General features: G+C 42.4%; 1 protein-coding gene across 3 annotated transcripts in view; it reads right to left on the bottom strand.

Moving 5' to 3' along the window:
- Positions 1-5,616: 5,616 nt before the first annotated feature.
- PRIMA1 (proline rich membrane anchor 1) overlaps positions 5,617-25,953 on the bottom strand; it is a 52,773-nt gene continuing 32,436 nt past the window's right edge. The window contains exons 4-6 of one of the 3 annotated variants that reach the window (XM_039552909.1): positions 15,907-16,001; positions 12,837-13,056; positions 9,990-10,071 (exon numbers count right to left, since the gene is read on the bottom strand). In XM_039552909.1, coding sequence (XP_039408843.1) covers positions 12,932-13,056; positions 15,907-16,001 — 220 coding nt within the window. In that variant the 3' untranslated portion in view covers positions 9,990-10,071; positions 12,837-12,931. Of the gene's footprint in view, positions 10,072-12,836; positions 13,057-15,906; positions 16,002-25,953 lie in introns of those variants that run through there. The other 2 variants (XM_039552910.1, XM_039552911.1) reach the window with 2 other exon arrangements.

The raw sequence follows: 25,953 nt of genomic DNA, 5'->3' as shown, positions 1-25,953 counted from the left end.
TCTATTCTGCTAAGGTCTGTTTCTACCAAGGTATCCGAAGATGAGAGCAGCTAATTCCCTTGCAGAGGAAAAGTTATCACTAATTTTGAACTAAATTTGCCATGGTTTTGATCTTCCAAAACTAGTTTTAAAAATAAATGAGCAGAATTACTTTTATTTAGCTCTACCCCTGACTTTATTCACACATACTGAATTGATTGGTTCTTGAACAAGAATTGATTGAAATTCAGTATTTTAATTTTAGTTGGAATGGTAGAGATGGAGCAACCTCATCTCAGAGAGGCTTTTCAGTGGACTTACCTGTTCTGTATAAATGGCCTCTAAAGAAGGGAAACCATGAGTTTCCAGAAGCTTGTAACTGGCAATTGATCTTTTTATTTGAAATTTAATCCCAACTCCAAAGAACCAAGGAATTAGAGATTCTCAATAAAACAGTCAGAAGTTACTGTTAGGTTTTGTTTTAATATTTTTTCCCCCCAAATGTCATTCTTGGAAGCAACAGGACTGTTCTGCAACTCCTGGAGAAATGCAAAGGTCAGGTTCCAGCAGAGTGTTAGCATGAAAAATTTCAGCACAAACTGTTCTCACCTTTGTAGGTTATAAACCCACTAAATGCTGGATCTTCAAATAGAACGACTCAAGGAAAATTACCATTCTATCTAGCATCCACATGTACTGTATATACTTTTTGGACTTTTACCATCCAAACTTGGTCCTGCATAATTAAAATGAAGATGGGGTAGGGGTGATACATTCCTGGAAAGTTTTACAAGCGAGTTTTCTGCTCCAGAGATTTTCTGAAGGTCCATCGAAGGGACACCAGAGGCACATAGTCTGACAGAAGAGTTTTACTTGATGATTCCTGATGCTTTCATCACCTGCCTCTAAAAGTTACCAAAGGAATGACTTTGAGCAATCCAGATCTGTGTCTGTCAAAGCTGTCTTGTCTGCCAGCCAGATGGTCGATAGGTTAGGGTCACCTTCTGCTTCCAGGGCAGCTTCTTGGGCACAAGACAAATAGCATTTCTTCCCCTGGATCCAGAGGTCACAAGAGCCAATGCATTTAAAGTAAGCAAGGCCCTGACACATCCTTGTTTGAAATTCTGTCTGAAATTCTTGTGTTGTTATTATTATTATTATACCCAGCGTTTAACATCACTAAGCTACCACCCAAGCAGCCAAACAGCCAATGGTGGGCACAGAGCCATTCACTTTGTGGTTATCCTGCAGGGTTTTGGCTGCTGGTGGCCAGGGCAGGCAGGGCGAGCAGGGCAGCGGGTGCTGGGGTCGTGATGCTGGGCAAGGGACTGTGCGCTGCCTCGCTGCGCATGAAATAGGCACAGTGAGGGGCTTCCTGCTCTCCAGCTTCTCCCTGTCACCTCCGAGTGGGCCATGGGTCCAGACAGGACCTCTGCTCTGTGGGTTCAGTGCTGGGACCTTGGCACAGGGTGATGATTTCAGCTACCTCAGTGTGGCTGAGTGTGGGCAGGGGCACCTGGCTTTCATAAGAAGCTGCTTACGAAAGTGCTCCCATTCTGCTCCTGAATGCCTGCCTGCCTTTCAGCTACCTCGGGAGAGGTGAGCAGATGGGTGATCAGGTGCATTTATGTTTTAATCCCTTGTTAAAAGGAACACACAGGCTTTGAAATATTCTGTTTTAAGTATATGGCTGCAAATAAGGTGTGAAGCCCATAGCCAGGGTCTACCCCTCACTCTGCCCTTTGTACTTGTCTCACCCTCTGGTGCCTCCTGCGCAGCTGCCTCCTCTCCCCACTGCACACTCCCCACCCCCCCATTTATTTTTTTAATTTTCCAGTAGGCATATCAATTAGATGAGGGCTTTTCCTTTTAAACATTGGGATTTTCACTTGGCCTGATAAGGCTGTCAGGTCTCGTTTGCTGCTCAACAGTTTATGCTTTGGTGCTGGACAATGCATGAATGTTTAAATTGCCTGAAATGTCTAATTGAATTATCCTCAAATTACAAATCAAAATAGGGGAGGCTGTCCCTGGCTCACAGGCTCGTTCACTGGGATGTGTCTGTCATGCTGCTGCTTTTCTTTATATTTTCTTTTCTGCTTCCGACTAGGCCTGTGTTAAATGAAACTTAAATACTGAAAGCATTTCTGTTTGCGTGTGCAGGGGGAAGTGATGCCGAACGTAAAGGGAAATTTATTCACATTCCAGCTCTGAGTTCTTTTTGTGCTGCACAAAAATGAATTCATGAAATTTATATCAATGCATAGGAAAGGAAAACAGCCAGCTGCTATTTACAAAGAAACTTCCTTTCTTTTTCAGCCACAGTGATATGTCATATAAAATACTTTCAGGCAGATATATATAAATACCATTTAACTATTTTTTTATGACAGCTCACAGATTAAGGAAACCAACTGCCATAAAAAAGATTTGATATATCTAGCCAGCACACATGATAAAATCAGCTTCTTAAAGCCTTGCCATTAATACAACAAGGGAGAAATTTAAACCCATAGGACTTTCTTTTCTAAGTTGTTAAGGGAGGCAGAGCTGGGTCTCCATGCATCACATCTGCCCTGTTCTGCACCCTCCCCAGCACCACTGGAGGCTGATAAGGAGTCTAGTCAGTGCAATAATGCTTCTTTCATGGATGCAATATTTTTTATAGAATTTATTAATATATGATACAGGGAGTTTAACTACCTACATCCAACCTCAATCATTTTGTTACTGAACCTTAACTTGTCCAGTGACTGCCTGAACCAAGGGCTCAAAGTGGGTGTTGGTGCTGCACACTGTGTCCAGCACTTGCACCATCCCTCCTTTCCCCAGAAAATACCCCTTGAAGGGCTGCAGACTTCATCAAGGCATTGGTGCCTCCCTCTGTGGCTCCCAGGACACCCCATGTGCTCTGTGTTTGCTGCTCAGGTAAGGAGCCCTTGCCAGGGCTCACAGCACTGCCAGGATGCTCACACCCAGGAGGGCTGGGCTGGCAGGACCCTCTGTCTAATCAGGAGAATTGCCAATCCCCATGGATATATCAAACTGCGCCATGGTGCAAGACAGGAGCAGCAGGACAAGTGTTTACATGTTGCAGTGAGTGCCTTTGTTTTAACTAAAGCCAAAAGTAAAACAAGTTCAGAACATGCCAGGTATCTTGGTATTAATATTCTCAGTATTTTTTCCTGAATACTAAAATTAGTTTCAGGCCATTTTCAAGGACAATTCTCTGTAAATTCATAATTAGACAACTATTTCTGTGCTATAAATGTGGTTGAAGACATAACAATTATGAAAGAACCTTAAGGAAATGTCTTAGATAAAATCTTTATCAGTGGAAGATCAGCTCTGAAGGGATATTTTTGATAAGAAAGAAACATGTATTAATATTTAAAATGTTAACACTTCAGTAATTGAAGACTAATACATACTATAACATCAGTTGTCAGCTGTTTTCTGTTGGTTTTTTTTTTTTTAACATTTGATTGCTTTGTGGGCAAAGATTACACATGCATGAATCAAGCACACTCAAATAAAAGCATCCTTCAGAAATGCAGAAAGTTCTGATTTGTAACTAATTGTACTGGGCATCTTTTAAAATGATGTAGACCTTGGCAACATGTGCCCAGATGAAACCAGTGAAAAGCACTTCATGATTTTATATTACCAAAATCACAGAACACAGATCTCCCTCATTACAATTTCTTGCTCCTTCTTCAAATAATATCAAAGCCCAGTAATCTAATTTCTCTGGGTATTGTAACACTGGTTCCCAGTGATGGGACAGTGAAGGAAGAGCACATCAGGCAACACCAGGCTCTTCAGCATGGTGAAATTGCTGCACCTCATATTATTTAGCAAGGTTTTCAGCTATGCTCAAGACATAACCCTGGTTTCAGGTTTGGAGCTCTTTTACTGTGCTCTAGTCTAATCAGGTTTGCACCCAATCCTCCCATTGCTTGTTGTGGCTATCTCATCATGACTAAAGCATGACAAGAGCTCAGCCAAACAGCAGTGATTTTGGGGCTGATAATGTTAGTAGGACTTGAGGGACCTCGCCAGAATTTCACCAGGGAGTGCCCTACTCTCCAAAGTGACGTCCTTCCTCTGCAGACTGGAGGTGGGGATGTTGGTGCAGCAGTTTTGATGCCTGAAGCAGGGATCAAAGCCTTCCAGAGGCACTTTCTTTCTCAGTGGTCACAGAGAGATTTTAACCTGGAAGTTTTCTTCTGTGAAATGTGTCTAATATTTAAACCTGCTGGATATCATAGTCTATGGCATAATGGTTATTACTGTAATTTCATTAAATTGCTCCCCAATCACTCTGCATCATAGAATCATAGAATTGTTTATGTTGGAAAAGACCTCTAGGATCATCAAGTCCAACTGCATTCACCACTAAACCACGTCCCCAAGTGCCACATCTACATGTCTTTTAAATAGGTCCAGGGTTGCTGACTCTACCACTTCCCTGGGCAGCCTCTTCCAATTTGTGACAACCCTTTCAATGAAGTTTTTCCTAATATCCAATCAAAAACTCCCCTGGTGCAACTTGAGGCCATCTCCTTTTGTCCTATCACTTGTTATCAGAAGAATCTGAACTCCATCTTGCTAGAACCTCCTTTCAGGTAGTTGCAGAGAGAGAGAAGGTTTTTCCCTTCCCTGAGCTTCTCTTTCTCCAAACGAAACATTCTCAGCTCCCTCAGCTGCGCCTCATAAGACTTGTGCTTCAGACCCTTCATGTTCTCACCATACTAGATGATTATTTTTGCTCTGCCTTATCTAAGATTTTTTTCCAAACTGGGATATGAAATAATTCCTAAGGGACCAGCAAAAACTGTTAGGGAATAATCTCTTGGGAACTAAAGACAACCAAAATGCTTCCCTGTTTAAATAAAGTCCTCCTATCCCATGGCAGGCATTAGCTGACCTCACGCAGGTACCTGGCAGTCACTGGGGAATTACTTCAGCTTCCTCCTCTGGCTGGGGCAGGAGGAGCCCTGCTGTGAAGGAGGAGTGCAGGTTGTGGCAGCCCCTTGGCTTCAGGGGGCCTAACACAGGCTGTGCTCTTCATCTCTGTCTGGTAAAGGCAAAGAACTTGGAAGGGGGAACCCCAGCCAAAGGACCCAGGTTTAGCTACTCTGTGTCTGTGTTGATCTGCTGAAGGACTGGTCCATGAATGCTTTTGTTCTTGAGTGGATTAGGAGTGTGAAGCCCATCCAGGGAGTCAGAATATAAATGGTGAACATTATGTCTTGCACCAAAATAAATAAGGATATGTAGTATTATGTGAAAGATGAAGAGATCACTCTAAAACTAGACTATGAAGCTTCCAGCCCCTCAGCATAAGAGAAAGGGTTTCATCAGCTTTGGGGGATGCAGGAATGCATGAGTGTGATACCTTTGTTAATGCACCACCAGCAGTGCACGTATCTGGGACAGGAACAGCAGGGCTGGGGAAACAGAACCAGGACCTACCTGGACACATGTACAAGCAGCAGCCATGAGCTTCTCCAAAACCACAGTAGAAAGTGTTCAAGGAAGTCTGGTAAATTTGGGCAATAAGTGCCTGAAGAGGCACTGCAGCCATTCCCCCCCTTCAGTGCTCTCAGCTACATAATCAACAGGACACAGGAAGTTTTTACAAGTACATTTTTATTTAAAATAAAAATTAATTGTGGTGCCTTTTTAAAATAGGGTACTGCACAATCTGTATATGCAACACAGTTTTTGGTACAGAACATACTTATTGAGCAATATCCTTAAATACTAAATATACATTAATGGCTTGTTTGAGAAACATGACAACATTAATTCTGATATTTTTTTTTCTCTTTAGTCATTTAACCACTGATACAGATTTCCTATAAACAGTATTTGTTTTCATCTGTACATGTGGTACACTGTCAAGAAGGCAGATCTTAGAATATTTACATTCATGCATTGATTTAAACACACTATTTTGCAGTTTAAAATAATATATTTTTCTTTGTACAGGTGCAGGGAGTATTGTAATACATATCTACCATAGGCCTGATTCTCCATTGCTTGGCAGCATCTATGGTCATGACCTGGTTGGAGCAGGGCTCCCACACTTTCTCCACATGCTGTGACCAGACGGCATGCAAGACTGGACAATTAGGTCTCTGTATAGATATATATCAATATATTTATATTTCATACTTAGTAGAACTTTCCCCTTTCTTTCCATGTCTGTTTTTGCAGCATCTGTCCAAGGCAGAAATGCTTTCCTGGGCACACTGCTGTGTCAGGTGTGGGACAGGAAGGGCAGCAGGGCTGAGGCTTCAGCTCCACTTTCCTGTCTTCTCAGGAACGAGGAAACTCAACACTTGGCAGCTCAGGCCCTTAAGGTGCATTCCCTGCTAGTGGTGATCCTTGAGAAGAGATTTGGAGCTGCTGCTCTCCCTCAGACTGAGTGCAGCAGTTTGCTGAGTCTGGCCAGTGGTGGTCAGAGCACAGCAAGTACCTCCTGTGTAGAAACTGGCCACCTTTGCATCTGCTGGGGATCTGGCTATTTTGTGAATGGAGCTATGCAGGTCCTTTCTACCCCTGATATTTTAGTGGCTAAAAAGGAACTCAAAATGCTTGTAAAGCTGCATTTTGGGTTGCCAGTTTCCCAGATCCAGGATGACTGCTTAGTGAAGCATTTATGTATCTGGCCTGTTCCTTTCCCTTAGAATTTAATTATAGTACAATAAGGAAGCACAGAAGCCTCTCTTACAAAAGCTTTGCAAGTAGTCTGTAGAGTGTTAAACACAACCTTAAACCACATCAGCCCCTCAGAAGTCACCTCTCAGTGACATCTCCTGTCTAGCCTCCCTTTTCTGAAGAGTTACATCTGATTCCAGTATACTTTTCCAAGCGCCTTCCTCAAGATCACTTTCAATTTCAGTGCAATGCAGTCAAGTGTACTTGGGCAGGAATCTACAGGCAAAACTACCCCATGCAAGATTTCCCACCTCTCCCTGCCATGCCACGATGAGAGCAAAGGGTCTGGGCAAGCAGAGGAGCAGCTCTCAGCCCATCTGCTGCTGCTTTTCTGTGGCCAATGCATTATAAAAGCACACAGGGAATGTTTGCTCAAGAATTATGCTGGCGATTATGTGCCTGATACATTTATCAGCATGTTGCATGTAACGACGCTGTATATCCACCTACGCAAATAAGCTACAAGTATTTCTCTCAAAATACTGCCACAGAGCTCGTACCTACTTTTGTCTTGATTATACAGATGGGTAAACTGAGGCACAGAGAGCCAAAATCACTTGCTAGTAAACAGCAGATCACTGGCAGAGTTGAAAATAGATCCTAGGTGGCATATGCTGTGTCTTGCAATGCCCTGCCTCTCCATTCTCCATGAAGTTTTTAAAGTTTATGTTCTCCTGAGGAGTCCTCATGGCGCCTGGGCAGGATTTGCTTGTGGGTTGTATCATGCACCGGGGTCTTCTCTAGTGAGGACATTTTACCACTGATATCACTGAAAATCAGACAGTGTTTGGTGACCAACTCTTTCTACTCTTTTTTGCAAAAACAGACGTATTTTGATGGACATAATGACCTACAAATCCCTTTTGTGATTTTGACCTTAGAAAACATGCCTTTAAAGCTGTATTAGGAAACAAATAAAATCAACAACCTTTAGGAGAAAGTTCTAATCCTGAGCCCATATTATGCTAAACTTATCTGCATTCATACTTTATACTCTCAGATAAACATGCAACCAGTCTCAAACTATGCCACGTTTCCACATTTAGGCTGAAACAAGTGGAGTAAAAAAAGAAAGGCAAACATAGGTAACTACACCTAAATAAATGTTATACCTTAAAAATATTCTAGAAATATACTTGCAATATTTTTATTGCAGTATTTAGGGGCTAAGTGCTTTAGGCAATCAACATTTGGGATACTAGACCCAAAGTGTAAATTCTGTCATTTTAATCCCACTTTGGATCTAAGAACATATCACTGTGTCTTGCGTGAGCACACAACATGAATGTGGCTGAGAATGATCATACTCTTGGGCAAAGGATTACTTGCCTCCTTTCGCTTCTGCAATTGCATTCACTTCCCAAGAAAATCTAGCTTTAAAAAATAATTTTGTGCAGTTAAACTTCTACACAGTGATGACAGACTAAAAAGCTAAATGAATAACTACATAAATTTCCCAAGAGCAATATATAGCAGCATTTCATTTTATAATTGAAAAGGTACTTATATTTACATACACACTATTGTTCGATAGGTAACAGATGGGCCTGAGCTGAGACTGCTGATTTGAACATTCCAGAGCTTTTTTTTGGGAAGATCTGCAGAACATCATCTTCCTCTACCATCATGCCACACTCTGCATCCCAGCAGTAGATGACCCACAGGCCGGAATGCGCTCAAAATCAAAGTCTGATTTCTGCAGTTCAGGCACATCCTTAGGTAAAACTGGAAGTATTGTTGTGTTGCAGTACTGAGGGACAATACAGCCGGGGTACAGCCAGGTCCTGGAGCGAGACTGCATTGGTGCCTGGGAGTTACTCACAGATATGGAGACCAAGTGGTACCAAAGTTTTATGCCCAGACAAGAAGCCAGGGTGTAAATTTGTCTTTGACTGCATCACTACTTTCAGCACAGAGGTAAATGGAGACATACATGTAGAAATGTGACACAAAGAAAAGTTTTCAGGAGGTAGGGAAATACCAGCATCTGAATTAGTCTCACCACCTTTATTTGGAGGGCTGCTTACTGAGTCTAACCCGAGATCCCACATGAAATGAATTTGGGTAGATTCAGCTTTGCTTTAAATAGTCTGTAATCCACATCACGGAAAGTATACTGAACTGTATGCTGAACTTGGCACCACCATCAGTGTCAGCTCAGGAGAGGCAGAGGCCGAGTTAATGTGGGCACAACCAGCTTACCAGACCCTCAGAAGGGGTCCTACAAGCCAGATCTGCAATGTCCTCAGTGGGTCAGTTCAGGAGACTCCAGACTTTCAGGGAACAACACTAAACAGTGAATGAAGACAACTTCAAAGGGCTGCTAGTTCTTTCAACACAATCCCACCCAAACACTCACGCCAAGATGTAAACAGTGTCTTTCCTGTAGGAGTTTTCTCTGGGGAATCAGTGTGATGCAAACTCAGAGAAACATGTGGAATTTCACAAAGAAAGAACAATTTTAAAGATAAAATAAAAGTGTGGTGCAAAAAAAGGAGGTTGATTATGAATAACATTTAAAGCACATCTTAATAACATCTCTCTTTCAATAGCAATGCTAATTGCTAAAATCTTACATCTTGATTTCTTTTGCCTGAAAAGCCTTCAGCCATGAAAACTGCATAGTCACCAGACCACAGATAAATTTCCTGGGATAGGTCACAAGTTCAGACTAATTTTGCTTGATTGCTTAACAGAAACCTTTGTTCCCTTTTTAATAACGAAATAATAAGAATGATAAGAATGAAGCATCAGCGTATGAAACTGCACAGGCTGGAGAAGCACACAGGTGACACCTTTCACCATTTAGAGTGAAGTGTCCTCCCACTTAGAGGGAGACACCTCCCTCTGACCCACCCATGATAAACTACTGCCACTCTGGCATTACCCTCTCCTCAGAAGATCTTAACTTCAGAAGCTTTTTGCGGACACTCAGTTCCAACATAAAAGTAGGGGAAGAAGGAGGAAGAAGAAGCTGGAGGCATCATGACATCGCTTTCGTGGGATGCAGCATGCAATGCTCATGCCTTTGTGAGGCCTTTTCTCTGGGCAGCCCAGGTGGGTGAGTTTATCTTCCCTTGGAGTAGCAGCAAGCCCGGAGAGCAGCCTGCTTTTCTCTTCTGGATCACTGATGCATGCACTGTTTCTGAAATGAAGTCCTTGGCCGCACAGCTCCCTTCGTTGCCTCATTTCACCCACCTTGCATACTCCGTGTGTGTGCTTCAAAAGTTTACCACCTCCTGCGCCTTGGTGGGGTTCGGGGATTATACGACTGCATTGTTATCAACTGTCTTGTTGTTTTGGGAGGAGGTCATTGCATATTCGGACCGACTGGTTCCGTTCTCTTCTTTCCTCATTGGTTTCCTTGGGTGATCCCAGGTTCAGTGATGTACAGGCAGGGTGGGGAGAGAAGAAAGAACAGAGATAAACATCTTCTTTGTCAATACAGACTCAAAGCGAGGAAATGTAAGGTACTTAATAATACTGAACTTTTCCTGTTTATTTTTTCCTTTTTGAACACAGGCCAAACCAGCAGCTAAATTTTGTCAAGCATCATAGTCCACCTGGAAGGTGAGAGATCTGATCCTAAGGTCTCATGATGTGCTATTGGTGTCCCCATGTTAGTCTGTTAATGGATACAGGTGTACCTGTTGCATGAGATGAAGGCTGCTGGAAGGAGCGCCCTCCACTGCCACCTTCATCTCTGGAACACAGGCTGGGATGCTGGGCTGGGCTCTACCTTGGGGTAGTCATGACCTCTCTCCTCAGAGTGTCACATCATTCAAACTGGGATGATGACCAGTCATAACCACCAAAGACCCAACTCCCTCACCAGTAATCATGAAACCACTGTGTTCGGTCACTAGCAGTGGACTCATCTGACCAGTGCAGACGTGTACACCTGTGGTGACCACCCCAGACAATCTCCACAGCCAATGGAGAGAAACAGGCACTTATAAAACACGGTTCAGAACAGCTTAAAGTGGATGTCCAAAATACGTCAGATGCTTTGTGCCCAAGGCATCTGTGCTTCCCTGCACTGTCTGTAAAGGCAGGCTAGTCTGCTAGCCCACATACAGGTGTCTGTGCTCTGGGTGCCTGAGCTAGTGACTGAAACATGGTGCCTGCTGTGACCTACCAGACTTTGAGCACCAGTTGCCCTTCTTGTTTTGTTTAGTGGCCACTCATACTATTTGGTAAGACAGACCAGGATCACCAGAGTTAATTGTGAGACAATTCAGGAAATGCTCAACAAGTGCAGAAAACTATCAAGCATCTGTACATCACAGAGCCAAATCATTAATTTAGGATTTTATAGTTACTCTGAAAAGGGAGACCTCAGATTAAGTTCTGCAACAGACCATGTTCCATCTTGTAACTTGGCCCCACAACTTCCCTTCTCGAAAGAGGCTTAATTGAAGCTTTAAACATAACAGGAAGAAAAGCTTTGTGCTTTCCACATAGATATTCCAGACATGAATGTCTTGAGATTAAAATGTTGCTGAGGGCAAAAAGAGGACCAGATACATGTATTACAACAGTCAGTCTGTGCAACTGTTCTTGTCAATGTTTAACAAAACAAACAACAATTAATAAAAAATGGTTAATGACATTTAATTTCAGCAAAGTATTAATGAAAGATTTATGGAGAGTTATTACAGGTAGGCAAATTTGTTTGCTTGTAATCTCAAAGAAAATACTTTCTGATTGTGATATTTTGTGCCTCTCTACCTGGTAAGAGTTAAAGCTTGTTAATATTCCATGATTTCAGCTGTTAGAGAATGGAAATGGAAGGGGAGACTAAGAGTTGTTGAGACCAAGGGATTTGATGAACTGTTTTTCAGTGCTCAACATGCAGTGCCTGTCTGCATCTGACACGAGGTCATGTTGGTTTTTCTTCTGTGACACTGCAAAGCACCCATCCACTGTGCCACATCCCTGGCAGGAGGAATGGAGAATCTGATGGCAATGCTTATTTTTTTTCAGGGCAGGAAAAATGGCGTGGCTGTCTAAACTTCTCTGCTGCTTTCAAAAACTCTTCTGTTTTTCTTTTCTCCCAGTTCCAAACCTACCAGTGGTTAAAAAATGAAGACATTTTTGCCACTTCTACTTGCAGTTTTTCTCCTATTTACCTGTTCTTTCTTTGGTCTCCTATGTTTCTGCACCTCTCCAGTTCCATTTTCTTTCCCTGTCTAGATTTCCTCTTCTTTCTTTATGTTAAAAAATGCCTTCCTCTCATTTTTATCTACATTTTTATGTTTTCTAGTAGTAATTTTAAGATGGACTGCTTCAGTTGTCCTGAAATTTGCACTTTCCCCTCCCCAGGCTGTTGTCCCATCACAGACCTGGGTGGATTGGATGCTCTCCTTTGGTGGTGAGATCACTCTGCAGACCCTGCTGGACAGGTTGCCAGGGATATCACACCACTGGCACTTGCAGGCAGTGGAAGGGGATTTTTTCAGAGCCTGCAAACAGGGGAATGGAGATTTTATCAAGGTTTTGCTTCTGCCTTATCAATTGTGCAGGGTTAGTGCTAGCAAAACAGAGCAGTTATTTTCTTGAATCTCAATGAAAAGACTGTTGTCAGATGCAAAAGTTCAGGCTTGGAGACTGCTCTGTTTAACTCCTTCACTCAATTGTTTTCAAAAGCACAACAGGCAGGGATTTGGGGTCAAACTTGCCCCAGTTACACCATTTAAATCACTGGCTTGGCACACTGGTATGCACTTGTCACTGTGATTAATCTGACCCATGTATTTAGATATACCAGGTCATGTTGGCTTGTTGTGATTTTTCAAGTGCCCTCTTGCATTAGGGCATTGGCTCTCTGTGTGCCACCAGCTCTGTGCCACTAACTTTTTACTCCAATTTTTGTTGACTGTTGAGATCCAGGCATGCAAATTTTCCTCTTGCACACCAAGGGGAACCTTTTTATCCTATTTTCTGCCTAATAAGCTGAATTATGCATGATCTTCCAAAGTGTGATACTCCAAGCCCCCTTTCAGATGATAAGCTATGGCCACGCATTTATGCATTTCCATTCCAGGGCTGCTCTTCATTGGTTAAAGGGATGTTTCAAATTAGTGAGGAAATGAGTAGGGAACTATTAATATCCATGACATACTCACTTGGTGGCAGGCGAAACAGGCTTTTCACTAATAAGTGGTTTGCATTGTTTTACAGTATAATATGCTATACATTGTTTAGCAAACAAATTGGGTCTTCATGCCAAACATCTGTGAATGAAACTCTGGCCATGCAACTCTGTACAGCTTAGCACACGCCTGAAATGATGCCTCAGAGTCCATAATGACCTCTCCACCATGCATGCATTAGCTTGCTTGAGTCCTAAAATTAAGAAAGCATCAAACAGCCATTTAATAGTGTATTTCACGTGCCAAGCTTAAATTTCAGATGAGGATCTGATCACATTTTAAATCTCACTTATCAAAGAATTTCATATTGGCTCATCATATTGGCTTGTACCAATCCTCTGCAAAGTCCTGGGTAAAGGTCAATGTACTGATGCACATTCAAACATAATCTGTATGTTCTGTGTTGAGAAAATTTTTTAGAGGAAACATAGTTTTTGGCCCTTTATCATGTCTAGTCACAAAACTTAGTTGGTATATTTGACAAAACCCTCCTTGCCAGCTTTGGCTACTGTGTAAATTTGGCACAGACCTACTGTTTGTAAGGCAATTGTGTGGTAGAGTACTAGGAGAGAGCTACACCTCGTGTCCCACTTGTACACACTTCAGAAAATCTCTATCTATGACTACTCAGACAAGATCAAGTAAAACCAGGGCAGACTATTTATTTAATAATGACTTTATCACGCCTCATTATAGGCTTAAAGAAGTGTTGAGAAGAGTTAAGATCACTTAGACATGGAAATAGAAGTTTTGTCCAGAACAGTAAACTGCAATAGTTTAAAACTCACAGTGCAAACGACATTTCATACACTTATGGGTGCTTCATGCTTGAAAAGGATGAGAATTTAGAATAAAAACTGATTTTGTAAGACATCCTGAGTGTTGCAAACCTGTTTCTACTGCCTACCTCCATAGCAATGTCTCAACAGTGCCAGTGCATCAAGTCCAGCATCTGGGAAGGCTGGGTTCCAAGGAAATCCAATCAAGCTACGAAGGGATGACCTTGGGCTGGCAGTAGAGACATGACAGGATCTCAAATTCACCTCCTTCTGGGGTTCCCATACCCGACTCAGCACTGCCAGGAGACACCTGTCTCCACTTGGGGATTTGCTGCCCTAGATTATTCTCTGGGGAAATACATATCCTATTTCTTCCCAAACAGGAATAGAGTGTCATTATTCTTTTCAAATATAGTTAGAGGAAGAAAGACTGTTTTTTTGGTGTCCATTGTGGGAGGGAATGACCAGTGCTCAGAAGACCAAGCGGTGGTACAAAATTGTAAATTGTAAAAGCCACCTGCAAAAATCTCTCTATATATACATATATACATGAAAGATTGCAGTGTATGGGTATCAGTATCAAATGACAAAGATTTTACCAAAGCTGAAAGCTATGAGGCATCTCTCTACTGTCATTGCACAGCTGTACCTGTGCGAATGCACAAGGTACCCATGCCAAAAATCCCTGCGTGTTTTCAGTTCTTCTCAGGAAGGTGATTTCAGTAGCACGTAAAGAACTTGTCTCTCTCCTCACTGCTGTTTCACCCCTGAACAAAGCTCTCTGGACAGCCCCATTTGGCAGCCCCACTGCTGGTGCTGGCATGTGCCGGGTTGAGCGTGTGCCTGCTGATCCCTGGGGAAAAGTGGCTGAGGGGAGGTGGCAAATCAGTGAGCTGTTCCACTTATATGCGCAATGATTTCAAAGCTCTTCTCCATAATGATATTTCATTAGCTATCAACACATAAAAGATAATGATTTTCAATAAAATTTGGTCTCATACAACTCATCCGTTTCCTTCATAGGCTTTGTCTAGCCTCAGGGGACGTATAAATAGAAATACCCAGAAATATCCAAGCTACCTACATACCAGCAGAGATCAAGCTGCAGTGGCATCTTCCTGGGTTACAAAAAGTTGTCCAAGAATCAGGGTAAATATCTGTGTAGTTTATTTTCACTCAGTTTTATCTCCAGGACTAGGATGCTAGCAGTACCTGTTTAGAGCTCTTGGCTAGACTTCACTGCTAGAAGCCCAGATAAGATGATGTGTGGGCTGTAGTCACACTTCAAATACATCCTTATTTAGCAGACAGGAATGGAAGAATAAATTTTGTAATGTTATTCAATTACTAGACCATCAATCTGCATAATCTGAATGTTTATAAGAACATAAAGAACATGAATGGAGGCTGTTTACATCTCAGTACTGGGGCACTCATCCAAAAACTGTTTGGTTCATGCTGGCCATCAGTTATCAGAGGTGAATCACTTTCCACAAGAGCAACTGGTGGGAGAAGAAAAGTTGCTTTCTAAGACTGGTTTGTGAAGAGGACTCCTGCTAGAGGAGCTCAGTGCACTGACAACAGTTGCTTTCAGGGACACAGCCATTACATTTGTGTGCAGCCACACACAAGGAGCCTTGCTGGTGCTGGCTGGTGGCCAGCCTGGTGCTATGGCTCAGACATATGGGGCTCAGGTTGGAGGAGGACATTTCTCTGGTCAAAGTCTTCAGAATCATGGAAGGAGTCACATTCTGACTTCTACCCTTAACTGCCTCAGAGAGACAAGAAAAAATCAGTCTGGATATATTTTATTTGATAATGTAAAGACAGAAGTCAAAGAAAAAACCTTAATGATGAAAATTCTCTGGAACCTTAGTTTTTCTCTATTAAATTAGTTAACGGCCATATGTGGACCATCTCTCTGTCCAGAAAACAAGCAGTACACTATTCATTACTCGTAGGAAGAGGTTACAGGCTCTCCTACCTCCCACATACAAAGCAAATGTTTTACAGTTATAATAAAAAGCAGCTCCATCTGGACAACTTTTAGCAGCTCACACACTACTGCTCAGTGTTTGTCTCCCAAGGCTTTTACATGTATCCCCCATATTCCCATCTCCACTCAGGTAAGTTAGATAGTCCAGCATCTAAAAGACCAACAAACAGTCTTGCCCCTGTGTTTATTACTTTTTATCACAATATATGATATTTTTAACTTACTCTTCCAAACTAGAAAGTGTTTCAAGTATCTTGGATGATATTACCTGCAGCATTTGGAAGGACTGTGTATACAGGGTGTTTTTCAGTTTTAGATATTTGATGGAGTTCTCCTTCCTCAAGCTGCATTGTCCCTTTGCTCCTTATGAAAACAAATAAAAAGTCTTTTGTGAATTAGAAAAGGCCATTCTTTCCCTAGAGACCTTTGAGTAATTCAGTCTTAGCCAAACTGAACCAGTGGTCAGATGATAAATAATATTTACAAGAGCAAGTACCCATACAATTTTTAACATCTTCAGACCTTTTCTGTGCAAGTGTTCTGCATAGTGCTAGGACAATTATGCAAAAGGAAAAAGTCTCTTTCACAGCTCTGGAAATCACGTTGCAGGATATCTTAACGTAACTCCAAGATACCATCTCCCAGGGAGAGCTTCTTTTCTGACTGTTCACAAAAGCACTTTGAAGCCTGCGATTTACAGCGAACTCAGCTTTGCCTCACAGCCAATTTTAGCTGACCAGTTTCTGGAGTATATTTAAGCAAGCCCTGCTGGCATGTGGGCGATTTCTGTTTTGGGATGGTTCACACTGAAATTCCCCTCTCTGTTCATGGATTGAGCCTTGCTGAGTGTTTCTCCCAGGGAAAAAAAAAATCCATACTGCTCTGCAGCCATTCATCAGCACTTAGAGATTCCCTGAGCTGGTGCACTCAGGCTGCAGAGCATTGGGGGCAGATCTCTTTCTGCAGAACTGCACCTCTCTCAGCCTGCTGAAGTCACTCTGGGTATGTCTAAAGGGAGGGTTTGGACTGTTCAGATTGCAAGTAATTGCAGTATATTGCTGAGCCGCATGTGAAATTTAAGAAGTGGAGTTTAGTCTTCATTTATTTTCAGCAGTGCAAAGTCAGAGTAATTCCACAGACTTTGTTGGACTTGAGGAGGATTTGTTCTGATGTTACACAGGAAGAAGATCTGTCCCTGCGAGACAAAGGGGATGGATGCAATCCCATTTCCTACTAAGTCTTCAATTAAGCTAACTTCAGAATTATGCTCCTACACGAAACCAATCTTAAGGAAGAGAAGCAGCTTTATTATTAGGATACCAGACAATTAACCAACATAATTGATAAAAGTACTTTCAGTGACCCCTCACATAATAACCCATTCTTTGCATTCCCTCTAATGATCTTTAAAAGGTTTTATTGACTGGAGGGATATTACAGCTGACATTATCTGCTCTCAGTGTAGAATACACTGTCAATATGTTTTGGTTATAAAAGCAGAAAAATGAATGGGACTACTGCAAAAAAATGAACTCACGATGCCAGCTTCTTAGCCTGGCAAAAAGCTACTAAACAAAATAAAAATATTTAAAAAAACCCAACCCACCTCCCCCCCCCCAAAAAAAAAAAAAAAAAAAAGACACATTAAATGCATGGAATGAATGCACCTTCAAACAAAGCCAAGACATGTCTGGAAGATGGTCATGGCCATGGCCATGCCTGGCAGTGGACTATGCACTGGCAGTGCCCTTTGGGGATGAGCTGGGCTCACTCCTGCTCCTCAAAGGCCTGTCTTGTGCAGAGCAGTGCAGGCAGCTAAGGCACAGTCATGGAACTCAGTTCATGGGGCACCATGCTCTGCTAAGCAACACAGAAGCAGCCTGGCATTGGAAATATTTATGCTCCACCCAGAAAAATGGGTTTATTTGTAACTCTACTGCATTAGGCATGATCTGTCCCCACAAAACTGAGGCATGCATGTTCTCACAGGTGCTGGCATGAGGGCAACAAACTTATCTGCCACTCCGTAATACAAAAACACCAGTGGAATCCCAAACCTACACATCTCAGTTCTTTAAAATTCTCTAGACCTTCTGGAACAGATTGAACAACTATTCAATGCTTGCTATCTTCCAAGTGCTTAACAAACATTAACTAGGAAAACTGGAGAAACATTAGAAGGTGTCCTTACAAAAAGATATCCATACTGGAAGGAAAAGTGGAGGAGGAAAAAGCAACAGGAATCCCCTACCATGTTTGCAAAATGAATGGCTGTTGGTGCCTGTGCTCTGGGTCAGGGAGGGCATCATTACTAAAAAAATGTGGGGTTGGAATAATAAGGGACAGAAAGAGGAGATGAGCAAGGGCTGATCTTCACGGCTCTCTTGCTCTCTCTCAAGGACAGTATGTCTCTCACCAATCAAGTGACTGTAGATACTGCCATTTTAGGCAATGGACTTTTCCATCCCCCAAATTATGCTACTTTGTGTCCAGATTTTTTGCCAAATTCAGATAGCTACCTTGCCATTTAATCACTGTCAAACATAGGCAACAACTTAAATGATGGACTTGATCCATACAGAAGAATGAGGCTACTGCTATTTCACAGAACCATTTAAATATAATTTCACAACATTATTTAAATAGTATGATTAATTTCTGTGCAGATGTACAAAAATTCTCTACAGATTTTCTGTTACAGAAATGTCTTTGAAAGAAGAGTGTCTGCAACACAAATAAATGCAAGGAGCTGAGAAGAAAATTAAAACTTGTAAAATTAACTGACCTTTGCAGCTATCTAGATCACTTTGCATTTGAGGCAATCTGTCTCTGCCTTCAACCAGACTGAGACCACTGATTTTCATGCAGCTGCTTCTGGCTTTCTCCACTCACAATGAAGAGTCTGCACAGCCAGACCTTGCTCTTTGAAGGATAAATGCAAAGCCAACGTCCATGGATTGCACAGCATGGTCCCAGCCTTCCCAAGTTCCAGGTGTGCCGTGGGGCAAGTCTATGAAGAGGTAAGTCCTGCTCACCATGATGTCTATGCAAAGATTTGGTTTTGTGCAGTTTTAGGCAATTGTAACTGGGGACAATTTCTGAGGAAGAATTTGAGTTTAGCCAGTCTCCACACTGGCTTCTCAGGGCTCAGAGCAAGTGAAGGGAAGAACCTACAGTTCCAGCTGCTTGAGAGTATTAACATTTTTCATAAGGTTTCATGCCACTGCCTCAAAACGCAGACACCACAGGCAACGCAATTTCTCCATGTGGGTCCTCTTTTCAGGGTCTCTTTCAAAGGCTGGAATGAGGAATGATCCTATTTTCCCTCTCTTACCTTGCACACAGCTGGGATGAGACTCTTTACATACACACATCACGCCCCTCTGTCAGTGCTTCGCTCCATCACCTGGCGTTAGCTCCCCCCGACAAACACTCTCTGACATGGCTAATTAACCAGCAGCTCTCCAAGAAGGACAAACCAGTAGCATTGTTCTCCAGCCCAGCCACACCAGCAAGGCTGGCCATATGCCTGCTGAGTGAGGGGATGCTGTAGGGAGAGTGAGGGAAGGGTGTGGTGGAGCAGGATCACCCCAGCAGATGCCATCTTCTCCTATTCCCAGCTCTGCCCACGCTGACCTACTGCATGTCTCGCCTTCATGGCAAGGCTCTCCGAGCAGGGAGCTGTGTGCTGCTTAGCAACCCCGCAGCACGATACATACTGAGCAGTCAGTACAGGGGTTGCAGAGAAGGAAGGACAGATATAGCAGAAATCAGACCGTGCAGCCCCTCCAGCAGCGGCAGCACAGGTCCAAAAAGCTCAGGTGTGGCTGTGATTGATGTGCACCCCATGAGTGTCACAGATATGCAGAGGGGGACCCTGTCTGTACCTTTTCCCTCTGGACAATGTGGTTGTAGGGCAGCGAACAAGGCAGCACAACAAGGTGAGGGGGTGTGAGATGTGCTGTCCCTTCAGCTGGGACCCTCAAAACCAGCTCCACTCAGCAGGACCTGCAGTTGTTCAGCCAGTGGAGAAATCAGGCTTTACTGCTTTTACTCAAAATGCACTGCAAATCCTTTGCAGAAAGCAAAAGGCAGCAATAAGGCCACCAAGAAGGTTTCTATGGGATTCTTTTTGTGCAGAGGAAATTTCTGGGTGATAAGGAGCTGGAGTACAGATCTACACCCTCACCCTACTACCATGGGTACAATTTTCTCTGAGTCATAAAAATATTGACCCAGGAACTGCAGGCTTCTGCTGCTGGGTTCTTGCAGGTTGTAAAAACACAGTCCTGAGCTCAGATACTCCAGATAATCAAGAGAAAAAGTTTCTTCAAATGTCTCAGCACACTGTGCTGGCTATACCTCAGCCACAGCTGTGGCTGTTCACTAACAGGGTCAGCCACAAGCACCCTCACATCAGCTTGCAAAAACTATGACTGGCTTAAAAACTAAATAAATGCCTAAGAAAATTTTATTTCTTTGTCTTTAGGAAAAAATGTAATAAAAACATCATGGTGAACCTGGCACCTCTCCTATATGTTTCAAAGCTCTAGTATTAACTTTTATCTTCTATTTGTGTTGGGTTAAATCCAAAATGCTGCAACCAATATAATTACACCAGCATGAGCATTATATTCTGTCACAAGTGTGTAAAATCCACCCATGAATATCAGAGTTGCACTGAGGCAGTAACTCTCAACAATACTTGGCTGTATGGGTCGACTTCTGCCCATTTGATGTGGCACTCTCACCTGCAGTAGAAAACAAGAAGTGGCAAGTTTGTTTCTGGTGATACTGAAAAATTAATTTGTCACAGGACAGACCATAATTCTCTACAGATTTCTCTTGGCATCTTTGTCAATATATCACAAATTAGGAGTGAACAAGTGCCAAATGATCCATAAGAGAGTATTCTGTGAAACACTTGGACCACTTGTTTTATGCTAAAGACTAAAGCCTCCTGGAGGCTTTCAGTGTTCCTGGCTATGAGAAACAGTGGGGCATTTTATCCATTTATGACCACAAACTTTCTCCCTAGCAGAATTTGTGAGTTTGTATAACTTAGAAGAGACAACGAAATCCTGCCCTACAACAGTTACAAACACATGTAGTACTTATAAAAGTCCCAGACTGACAGCACTGGAGAGCAGATCCTTCTGCTTTTCTGACAACACATTCTGCACAGACAACAGCAAAACAAACTGTTCTGCACAGCAGTGCCCATGTGGCTTGGCTCAGCCATCTCTCCAAGTAAAAGGCTATTTTATCTACTTCAGTCATCAGCCTTGAGCTGTCCAGGGAGCCTAACAAATAGTTGCAATACTTTTGCTATTCTACTTAAAAAATGACGCCAATCCTCCTTCATCTTGATGCACCTAAAAAGCATCAGGCAGCACCAGCTATTAGCCCCCTGTCCAAAACCCCCAGTGATGCCACTGAATGAGCAGAATAAATACAGCAGAGCTCTGGCATCTCCAGTGGGCTTGGGTCAAGCTGTAAAGCTCTTCAACAGCTTGTCTCATAAACACCACCCTGGAAATTGCTGCACAACCAACATCCAGACTTCAATACTGTTTGGGAGAATAACTGATTTTCCTTGTATTAGCCCTCAGTTTTCATCAAGCAAGGCTACATTTAGTTTAGTAAATAGTGATAAATTTGAAAGAACACAAGAAAACCAACAAAAACTCTCCATCCATGAAGATACTTAAAACCCAGCAGGATACAAACATAAGCAAGCTGCTCTAGTTGACTCTGCTAGAGCAGAAGTTTGGATTGGATGCTTTCAAGTGGTCCCTGCCAACCTCAACCATCCTGTGATTCTAAAAGCTCATTTCTTGATGATTAGAAAATGGGATCTCCTGCAGGAAGATTGGTTGCCCAGGGTATTTAAATTGTCTTTAATAGGTCATCTGCAGCCTTGTTCCAAGGACAGGAGTCAATTCACTACTGGGAGATGATTAGGCATACAGGCTAAGCAACACATGGGGATGTTGGGCTTTGGTTAGAGGTGACAGAAGACCTGGACAGTGATGGTCAGGGGTAGATACTAATCCTGTTGTTGATAAACATCAACATTCAGACAGGGGAATCAGGCCACAATGCAAAGGTCTTTTCCTTACTTTTCCAAAATGTTCAAGTCTGCCTTTCTCTCAGCTGCCCTCAGTAACTTTCCCAAGGTCTTTCAATGAAGACTCTATTCCCTTTTCAATGGCGCTTCTTAGGGATTGATCCCTTTTGCAGAGCTGAACTGGTCTGACATCAATGAATTGCATCAAAGACACAGAGATCTGCCCCCACAGATCATCTTCTTCCCTTTGGGTGTCTCCCACTCAAACAGTACTTCTAAACATATCTTTTCCACCAACTATCTCACTCTATCTTCTGAGTGATTACTGTCTTTCCCTGCACCTGCTGAGAATTAAGGCACCATTTCAGTACAAACTCCTCTAATGTGTCAGGGAGAATAGGAGACATTAACAATTTCAATTCACCTTGACCTGTCATCAGTCATGCTGTGAATTGCTCTTCAAAGCAATTAAGCACGTTTAGGATTCTGTCTTCTCTGCTCAGGTTAAACAGCACCGTTTTGTTGCAATTAATATTGATTTTGGACTACATCATGCTTGGCCTCAGTGGCTCATAGGAGAAGACCATGTAGAGGACTACACAGCTCTTGCTCTTTGGGGGAGTGAGTGGTACAAAATTGGCTGGGGGAGAAGTGCAGGGCCATGGCCTGTTTAGTGGGACACAAGCCCCTGCTCCATGGGACACCTTCACCACAGCTCCCACTGCCAGTTCTTGGCCTCTTTAAGAAGGTCTCAGTGTCCTCCCTTCACAAGTATATTGTTAAACAAAGCCAAATTTCAGATCTTTGCTCCCGCTTCTGAAACTAGACTTTGCAGTATACAGGGACCATAAATCATACACAAATGCTAAGCACCCTAAAAATACCTGAGCAATGAATTTTAAGACAGTTTAAATATGACCTGTCATTTTATTTCAGTACAATATTTTCTTTCATTTAATTATTATTTGAAGGTGAACTCAGCACCTATGTAAGGAAGTGCCTATGTAGGCATTTATAGTACCTTTCTCTCAGGCTATGAGACATATAAAACAGTGGCTTCACAAAGTTAGAAGAGTGAATAAAAGGTGTATCATGTAAAACTTGGCTATCATCAACCCACTTTCCCTGCTGACTTAGCAGGAGAGCTTTTTTGGCAGCAAACCCTGCAGTACATCTGAGAACAGATGTATCCATCCTATCTGAAATCCAGCAGAACCAAGGAGCCACATCACTAAGCACAATGAACTGCTCATGGGTCATCTCAGACTGCAGGGAAGTTCCAGAGACACTGAGTAGATGTTTTTCGCATGTTGGAAAGCCATCTGAAACACTCCCTGCCAGGTTGAATAGCTGGCACATCACTTGTCATAAAGACCAGGATGCTCAGCCTTGCTTTCTCCTTCGAGCTTTGACAGATGGCTCCGTTATCTTAATTTCATACAGGGAGCCAGGGATTTATTTTTTCCTCTTATGTAAATATCTTACTCCCCTCACAGACAGTGACACACCAGTGAGCTGCAGAAATAGGATTACACACTGCATGTCCTGCTCTCCCCCATCTCAGTTGCTTATTTACCAAACAACTCTCATTAATCCTCTTTACTGTGTTTACTTCCCACTTCCCTCTAGTCTTACTGTCTTACTATTATTCAGGTACTTGCAGATGTTAAAAAAAGCTTAAGAAACAGTCACCTCCAGAGCTGATTAAAATTGAATTCCATTGATTGTTTTTTAATTCACACCAGATGAAGGTTTGTTAGAGCTGCTGGCATTCACGGTGCACTTGCCCAACCCAAAAATCACATAATACTGAAATGATCCAGCCTTCTCCACCCTGTGTTAGTTTATGAATCGTCTTTGGACTTCCTGCTTTTACTTCTTGATTAGAGTTTTTCGGGGAAAGAGTGAGAATGGCAGGTTTTTACAGACAAAGACATGGTAGAGAATTACTTGGACATATCTAGATTTTGAAGCAGTTATTCATCTGCTCTTTTTATGTGTTACAGAAATCCCTGGTAGTGGGATCACTTTTTTTATCCATGAAATGTATGGAAAAGTCCCACTGCTTACACTGAGGCTGAGTCCCAGCCAGTGATCGAGCCTGTCCCAGAAATCTATGAATGTCACAGATGGTGCTAACTGACTATTGCTATTTTTTTTCTGATGTGCTATGGAAAAGATTCTTAAGAGAAAATTCACATTTTTTTAAAAAGTGGAAATACCCCTCTAACACAAAGACCATAGAAAATAGCTGGTTTTCCACTGCCAAACTGAGTGTGCTATCATCACATAACCATGCTCCAGCACAACATAATATCACCTGGGGTCTCCTCTGGTGCTTGATCTATTCAGCAACACACATCTGTACCTGGTGTGCCAGTCATGTGTCCAATGCTGCAGTCACCAGCAACACAAAGATGAAACTTAGAAGTTGCTTGAAGCACCTTTGAACTATCACTCCATAGGTATCTTCCCAGAGTTCAACCCATCTGAGTATTAACGCTGATGGATGCAATTTGGTGAAAGTTCCCTCATAGACCAGAGAGGTCAAATCCAATCACTGGAATGGATTTCAGCATTTCTTGTGACCATTTCATATTGGGAGAACCTGAGTATTTCCAGGGTAGATGCAGGGATGGAGGTAGTAGCGTACTTGCTTGGTTCAGGTAGTTATTATATACAAAGAAGCACCAATCCACTAGGTTGTATTTTATTACAAATCGCCTTAGTGCCTAAAATTGGTGGTACGCTGAAGTTTTAGCTTTTATGAGGGAAAACTAACTACCCCAGGAGACACAGTTTATATATAGATTGAATAAAAACACAGTTGAGTTATGATACCTCGAGGACAGTCACTACCTCTCTTCCTGCTACAGAAAAGCAGACATAAGAGAGTTTGACTGGGTCTGGCCCTTTGAAACAGTAAATGAGATTTCAACTTAAGCACAATAGGATTTTTCTTTTTCTTTTTGCTTCAAATTTGATTCTTATGAAAGTGAGGGATTAATACAACAGATCCAGACTTAATGCAAATAAATCCCTGCCTGCACTTTCCTACTGGAGCATTTAACCCTTGTTACACCCTACAACCAGATGACTGCTGTTACTTCATTCTTTGGCACCTCTTCAGTGGTGGTAGGAGACAGATTTGTCAGAGGTGCTGCAGTGACAGAAATACCAGTTCCAGGAGATATGCAGGAAGAAGGGCCCAGGAGGAGCATAGAGGAGAGCTGGTGGGATGAGAGTGTGAGAAAGGACTGGGAAGAGCATGGTTATGGAGCTTAAAGCTGGGAACACAGTGGAAGAACTCTTGGCTTCAGCATCACCCGTATTAATCCCCTTACTCTTTCTCTAGTCACTTCTACCTTCCAGCAAAAAACAAAATGAAGGATTTCTCACACTAGCTAAAGCCAATTCAGCTCAACAATACGTGATAATACTGTGTTGAAGGCAGAGATGCTTTTCTTGTGAACCACCTGATCTTATTTCCCAGCATTTATTGACAGATATCTTTTACAGTGGATCAAGAAACCTGAACTACTGGGGAATGCTGCCAGGCCCTTTAGGGATTCTTTTAGCAGAGCTGTTTTAGGAAGGACTCATTGATGAAAAGAAATGCTCTAGTTACCCTGTAAAATTATAATTAATAAGATTTTCTTTCATAGCTGTCCATCCCACATCTGAGCAGTTTTTAGCTTAGCATTTGTCAGCAGTGTGAATGTCAAAAATAAGAAGATCTAAGAGGAATTTTCCCTCTTCTCTGAGCCTAATGCCTGTTCAAGCAGCTGACTTGTAGGTTGATATTCATGCTGTTGACAAATAATGGGTGTCTTCATCAAGTATCAGTATTACCCTTTACTGACACGAAGCATGGGACTGTTACGTGAATTCCTCAAACCTTTGCAAGGCAGTTCTAAATCTGTCTCTTTAAATTTAATTTCTATTCCTCCCATCTATTTCTCCCATCTACCAGCATCACAGCGAATTCGAAAAGCAATTCCTCACGAGGCACAAATTGCACTGGAGAGTTCCTGCTCTCATACATATATTTTGCAGCTTTGACACAAATCATTCACAGTTTGGCAGTAGGCAGACAACTACAAATGAGCAGCAATGGTAGATCAGCAACTACAAGTACGAGATTTCACACTGTGCTACCGATTCAACTGGATGCCAATCTCAGTCCTCCAGAGACAATTTTTCAAAAGTGCAGTAGCTAGAGTGAAAGCTTTCCAGATCTCCCAA

This window comes from Corvus cornix, chromosome 5 (genome assembly GCF_000738735.6).
Source record: "Corvus cornix cornix isolate S_Up_H32 chromosome 5, ASM73873v5, whole genome shotgun sequence".
Taxonomy (NCBI): Eukaryota; Metazoa; Chordata; class Aves; order Passeriformes; family Corvidae; genus Corvus; species Corvus cornix.
The sequence above is the reverse complement of the archived record's forward strand: the minus strand, read 5'-3'. Positions and strand labels throughout refer to the sequence as shown.